A 7,359-nucleotide genomic window follows, 5' to 3' on the forward strand; every position below is an offset into this window, starting at 1 on the left:
ACACAAGCAATTGTACTCTAAGTTGCTAAAGCGTGGTGTGATTAACCTTAGAAGTGTGGATTTTGATTTTCTTGATTCTCTTAATGTCAAGCTGAGAGAAAAAATTCAATCTTCTTCAATTGGAACGGTTTTGTTCTCGAATCGACGAGAGGCTCATGCTTTGAACTCACTTTGCTTACTTCTATTCGAATCTAAGTTTCTTGGATGTGAATAGATTCTCTTTCAGTGTTCGAGATCAAGACTATGTGGTTGACATGAATACATTGGCTGATGTGATTGGGGTTGAAAGAGGGAGATACCAACTAATCAGTGTGTCTATTGGTCGAGTGATGATAGAGCTTGTTCAGGATAGAACGGCGGAAGGAAAGATTTCATATTCGAGGATGAATGCATCCAACATCTTGCTTCACAAGATAGTGATCAACTGCCTCAAACCAAAATCAACTTCAAAGACCAACGTTTCAAACTCGGAGGCAAAACTTATGTATGCCATCAGTGTTGGCAAAAAGTTCTCTCTTCTACACACTATTATGTTCCACATGTACAGAACGATGGTGAAGGACAAGGGTCAACTTCCTTAGTCAGCATTTGTGACCAAGTTATTCAGACATTTGAACATTCAGCCTCCCTGGATTCTTTGTGTTCAAACATGCGATCAAATGGTGGTGGGACTGAAGATGGTCTCTAAAATGCGTCTGGAGGAACTTAACAGGGCTTTGGAGCAATTCAAAGTTAAAACCCCTGTCAAGACTCACCCAGTCTCTTCGGCTACAAAGCGGAAAGGGAAGGAGCCCATGGTTGCTCCATCCAAGAAAAGAATAGCACTCATCTTGGAAGATGAAAAGGATGAGGATGATATCACCATTTCTGCTCTTGCATTGAAGAACTTAAGTCATTATGTTCCAGAGACAAAGGAAGACAGGAACAAGACAAGGCCAAGATCGAACAGAGGACTGGAGAGAGAGAAGAGTTGGAGAAAGAAGCAGAGGAGGAAAGGATTGAGGAAGAAGAGAAAGAGGTCAGAGAAGAACAAGAAGAAGCAGAGCATGAGGAGTACTTCTCACCGCCTGAAGGCATTGAAATAGGGGGAGATCCTGAGAAAAGAGGTACGTCCTCAATTGCTGCCACCAATGAAGGAGTAAGTCATTCTCCAGCAGATCCAGAGGACATATATACCTCTCAATTTCCTAAGGAAGGACATGAGGTTTCATCGCCCAATCTGCGTGATCGTGCTGATTTGTCATCATCTGCCAATACACCATCTGATCGAGCAGAAGCCAGTACTTAGACTGACAATTTAGCAGACTTTCGCAGAGTGCTTGATGTTCTCTTGGAAATGTGAGGCCAAATTTATGCTCTGGGATGCAAAGTACAGAACTTGCAAAATGCAGGACAAGCCTCTTCAATTTCTTTGCATGATCAACTCCATGCCCTTGCTCTTCAAGTCCAAGCAAATGCCAAGGGTGAAGATGTGGCTCAGCTGGAAGGGATTGTCCACTCAATGGGAGATTTCCACCTTGTTCGTGTTCCTAAGCAATCATAATTCCATTCTCTTTTCATCTCTACCTTTTTAATGCTGACAAAAAGGGGGAGAGATGTGGTGCAGATTTGAGATTTAAACTTTGTGACTCTTGACTTTTGTGACTTTTGTGTTTAATTGACTTTACTTTTGTGTTTGGCTGTTTGGATATGAACTGGATTTGGATTTGACTGTTTAAACGTTTGTTTATCTTAAGCACTACTGGTATTTCATGACAAAGATAGTTGCTCATTTACGAGACTAACCTACTTTCTGTGGATGCAGATTTTAATGTTATCTTTACTAAGCCAATTATCTTTTGTGAGATATTGTTTGAGTAATGTTTGCTTGAGTATTGTTTTGCAAGTTAAAGTTATCCAAATCTGCGGGAAAGTTTTGTCACCATAAAAAAGGGGGAGATTGTTGGAGAAAACTTCCTTGAGTGTGTTGAAGTTGACAAAACATTTCCATCAGTCTAGTTTGAAGACTTGCATACTCTTCCATCAAAGTCTGAAGACCTCCGGACTGTCAGACTCAAGACCCAAAGTCTATCCTCATTGACAGTTTCTAGACCGTCGAAGAAGGCTTATCTAGAACTGAGTGTTTCGTTAAGGATTTGATTCTATCGACTGAAGAAGATCTCTTGGCTGGATACAGCATGTCGGAATCCATTATTCAAATTAAGATTGATTCAGGGATTTTGGATCCGTTGATTGGCGAAGTATACTTGGAATGTTCTACTTATGGAAACCTAGATCCTGATTGTATGGGCGAGCAGGATTGGTGGGCTATCGTCATATTCCTTAAATAACTCGAAATCTTCCTAATTGATTATGTCCAACGGGTAGATTGGAATAACTCCTTTGATAAGTGCCAACAAGTGTGATGACATAAAGGATTATATAAAGAAGACGTTCTAGTTGTTCGAGTATGTGCACGATAGAAGAATTCTAAAGTCTGAAGCTCCTTGTTCTTAGTCAATTCAATTGTTGAGCGAAATCTTGTACTCAAAAGAGAGTTTATATCTTTGTGAGACCTTGAGGAAGTGTAGTAGAGTCTCTACACTGTGGAATCAAAGAAGAGTTTTACTGTAACAACTCTTTTGATTCATAGTGAAATCCAGCCAATGGGCTGTCAGTGCGGAAGAGTGGACGTAGGCTTGGATTAAGCCGAACCACTATAAACCCTGTGTTCTTATTCTCTTCCCTACGCTCTTTTACTTTGATCGTAACTCAATTTGCTTACAAGAATCTAATTTCCTTTTCATAATCTATTGTTGATTAGTGTTGTACACTTCTCTCAGGAAATTTATTTTTGCACCTATTCACCCCCCTCTAGGTGCTCGTACTAGCTTTCACAATGGGTACTCAAATACCTTTTTGTGAATTTTTGCTTTCCAACCGATTCAACAAGGTCCTCTCAAGTGTGTAAATTATAAAATTTTGTAGGATTGATACCCACTATTTTTAAAGTTTAAATTATTAAATGAATTTCGACCAAAAAAATTTATTAAATAAATGCTTGTTTTTATATCAAATATTCTAGTACTCAGCTTCAGGCAGAGGCTAGACTTTAGCCTAATACTAAATCGTTGGAAATATCAAATTAGGGAAGCAAATAAGGAGTGTAGAAAAATACAAACTCAAAGTCTCTTGTTGTGAACCCCCGTGACACAACTAAGTGATTTTATATTTAAATATCCTTACATAAAGGACTCAACTTCTCTCGATGGCAGAGCATTATTTAGATCATTCTATAAACTCTCAGCATCTCTCTTCCCGAAAATCCTATAGAAATAGGAAGGAGGTTTCGGGGAGGCCTTAGTGTACTTGTCGGTCATGGGAAACGCCAAGAAGGAGCCACACATGAGTGATGAGCTCACCTCCTTTTCTCAGTAGCTTGGCATGGTCATGCTGTTGACAGTTGTATGCTGCATAGCACAGCATCTCCACCCAGATATTGCTGATGATCTCCCACTTGTTGTCCATCCTCCTCAGGTTGACCACGAGCTTCTGCACGTCTAATAGCACGTGCCAGTCGCAAGTGATCCTCGTCACTTCACTTGGTTCCACGGATTGGGGGCCATCTTGATTCGACGACGACAGCATGATAATTGCGTTTTTATAGTCTGGGTGCCTCAAGAGTGAACAAGTTTTATCCAGCGTGATGTGGGCTGCGGGGACGGACAACAGGGAAGGAAACACTGCGAGGAGGTACATCATGTAAGCCGATAGGAGTTTGCTTCCTCCACAAGCAGTTGACCCTTTCCTTTCCGTCAAGTGCAGGATTTCGGTCGCGAGGTGCCAGATAATGATGCTCTCATCGAAGTCCATCCTAAAGCTATCGATCAGTTCATCTTCCTCTGGGATGCCATAAATTCTGAGCGTCCACTCGCCTCTTTTTGTGAAGGGCAGGAGGTGTCTTTGCTTCTCTAGCTCTGCCATCTTTTGAACAACCAGCACCTTGAGGGAAGAGGGGATGGCCTGGTGGGAGTGTAACCAATACCTACTGAAGATCTCCCTTTTCTCAAACCAATCAAGTACTTCGATGACGGGCTTCGGCCATCCAAAGAGGCGGTGGTCTAACAAATTGAGCTGCCCCATCGACCTTGACCATCTTCTCTGCTTCATGCACCGTTCGGCTAGGAACGGGAGGAGCCTTAGGACTAGTGGCGCCTCAAGGTTCATACTCATTTTCACCACTGCCCAATCTGAAAATGCCAGCGTCATGATTTGATGAAGCTCGAAAGATGTGACTACCATTAGTAAGGCATAGGTATAGGTGATGTACTTATCGATCATGAAGGTGCTCTTGAAGATCATGGTGAATCCACACAATGCAGACACTGAGCAGAAGAAGCTGATGAGGAGGCCTATGAGGCCGAGTTTGGTGTACAGAAACGCAGCTTTAGTGTAGAGCATGTCAAAAATAAAGTTCAGCTGGATTTCGGTCATGGTGAAATCATCCTGCTTGATTTCGGCCACGGTGAAAGAATGGTCGGGGGGATAACTGTCGATGGATGTTTTGAAGGATATAAACAGAGGGAGGTACGGCCAGTTCACAAGGTGGGGCTTCAGACGCTTGAAGCTAAAGTAGGCATTCAAAATGAACTTTGCGGAGTCGAACTTCTTGTCATTGGGGAGAGCGTTGAGCACTTGCTTGGCTTCCTCGTACACATCTTTGACAGCTGCCTCGGAAATGTGCCAGCTATCTACACTTGAGTTCTCACCATACACTAATTGAAGAGCCCAGACCCACAAGGCGGAATTCATGATTGCGACCACAGACAAGGGGAAGTACAGCCGCGAGACCGGGGATGAGTCGTCCCAACAACGAATGAGAATCCAAATCCCCAAGCCAACCTTAGCCCCAATCTTCCCTGTCTGTCTCAATCCCAGCCGGTTATCTTCCACAGCATAGGCCGTTATGCTGTCTGGGTACCCGAGTTGCATCAGAAGCAACGGGGCCAGTAGCCCTTTCAACACTGCACTGTTACCCGGATTTTCAGGATTATCAATGTGGACCACAGTAAGCTTGCCTAGTGCAATTGTCGCAACGTAAGTAAGGAGCAAGTAGGCGGCCCATGTGACGAATCTTGCTAAAATTGACGTCATATATTTCCGACGGCTGCCTAATATCGCCAGAACAATCTGGCATGCAAGGCCTACGGCGACCAAGAGCTGAATCCCCCATGCTGCCCACAGGCTTTTTAACATCGGCGAGAAAATCCAACTGACCAAACTCATGGAGGCTTCGTTCAGGTGTGCTCACTAGACATCAATACAAATGCAGAGTAAGGAAAATTTTCACATTGCTCCTGAAGAATAATTACTCTGAGCTTGCACAAAAGTTTTACTGATTAAATCTATAAATATCACTCAAGTATTCCTTGAAGATCAGCTAAATTTGACTCGTAACACCTTCATAATTGCCGTCAACATCAATATGAGTCTTCTGTGGAACTCATAAGGTTGCTTCTCCGACAACAACTTATTTTGGAGAGTTGTTTATGTTGGAAAGTGATAGAAGGAATGCAATTATGTTTTAATCTATTCTTTTCGTCTCTTTTGGGGAGTCGTATAATAAGCAATTTATATGCTTTTAAAATTGGTACGTTATACTCATCCTGGAACCTAGTCTACGAGTTCTAATACCCATCCAGGCATGCTGGTTCTGCGTAGTTTGCAGGTCGCACGAGTCTTCCTACGGCCCCCTAGGATTTAGTCTTGAAAGAAACTCTTCGTAATTTAAGTCTTGAATTCTCGTATTTAAGACCTTTTTTTTTTTTAATTCTAATTAGGGAGTTCTATTACTTTTAGGTGCACATCACCAAAAGACCATACTGATACACCGTGCTACATTTTTCCTATACTGATTTTTTTTTTTTTTTTTGTGACCGAGGACTCAGCCACGTGCCCCCGTGCCCGAATGGCTTATGAGGGCCGGGCCCCTACCTCGGGGAAGACTAGCACAACAACCCACCGCCATGGTCCCCCACTTAAATCGCTAGCAACGCAGGGTTTTGAACTCTCGACCTCAATAATGAGGGAGGGACTCTCAACCAACTGTTCTACCCACAGATGGGTCTTATACTGATTTTTATGTCACAAAAAAAATCTCAAACCAATACTTCAATGCCACATTTATCACAAATTAATACTTTTTACAAAATATTCTATACCGGTAAACCCATACCATAATGTCCCTAAATTTCTTTTGAAATACGAAAATTAATTTAGACTAAAGGTGGTTTGCGTATCAATATGAAGTTTTTTGTGGCATTAAAATTAATTTAGGGTAACTATAATATAAGTACGTCAGTTTAGGACATTTTGTGATATTAACACTTACTTTTAAGCTTTGTGGAAGGTGGTAGAAAAGATGTGTCACACAACGAGAGGGCCACACGAGAATGGCCTTCTCCTACGTGCGCCAATAACCTTAAATACTATATGATTAGATGGCTTGAGGTGCTATTTCTCTCATGTTGGATATTTAAAAAATTTAACTAGAAGCGGTTTCACCGCTCCAAAAATAATTCCTGTTACCCTACCACATTTCACAGCCTACAGATTTCTCATGTCCCAATCACACAGGAATGATCGCAATCAATAGCATATTTGCTATACCTTTCATGACATAGCGATCTTTATATGTCCAAATTGACAGGTTGTGCAAGAACAGATAAGGGTCAGAATTTCTCCTGATAGTTCTTTCACCGGTTGGAAGACAAACATCGAAAACAAAACTAAACATGGGCTGTAACATGTATAGAGTATGGTTAAGCTTACTGACCAACAAATTAGAGTACGTAATCACTTGCTGGAACTTCCAAAGTGCAGAGAACTTTCCCATCTTTTTGCCTAAAGATAACACGGGTTAGTAATCCGAAGAAGCAAATACAAGCTAACTAAAGTAACGGCAAAGAAAGAGGAGAAATGCAATGCAAGAATAGGACCACGGAAAAGTTGGAGAAACTGAAACAGAGAAAAGCAACAGAGAGATTTGTACTGAGAAACATTGTGAAGGAAACACGAACTAAGAATAGGTGCTTCCCACTCTTAGTTGGCAGCAATTAAGTGCTTGCGAAATATTTGGGACAGAACCGGGAATAAAAGAGAGGCATGGGAATCTGATTATTTGCTTGCGACTTTTGCGTGAGGCTCTTTTTCTCTTTTGTTTGGCCCAATGGGTACATAATTATCTCTTAAGGTTTGGCATCTATCTTTAGGGTCACATATGATCCTTGCTCTTCACTGCTTTTTTAGCTCTTGAATTAGGCAAATAATAAGCATGATTTTTCAGAAAAGCTAAAAATCATTATCGAAAATTTGGTGTTA

The 7,359-nt window shown here is 41.6% G+C and overlaps 1 protein-coding gene across 1 annotated transcript; it reads right to left on the reverse strand.

The window, feature by feature from the left end:
- Positions 1-3,339: 3,339 nt before the first annotated feature.
- Positions 3,340-5,235, reverse strand: LOC104439723. The gene has a single exon (XM_010052745.2). The coding sequence runs from the start codon at positions 5,233-5,235 to the stop codon at positions 3,340-3,342; it is 1,896 nt and encodes a 631-aa protein (XP_010051047.2).
- Positions 5,236-7,359: the final 2,124 nt, after the last annotated feature.

This window comes from Eucalyptus grandis, chromosome 3 (genome assembly GCF_016545825.1).
Source record: "Eucalyptus grandis isolate ANBG69807.140 chromosome 3, ASM1654582v1, whole genome shotgun sequence".
Lineage (NCBI taxonomy): Eukaryota > Viridiplantae > Streptophyta > Magnoliopsida > Myrtales > Myrtaceae > Eucalyptus > Eucalyptus grandis.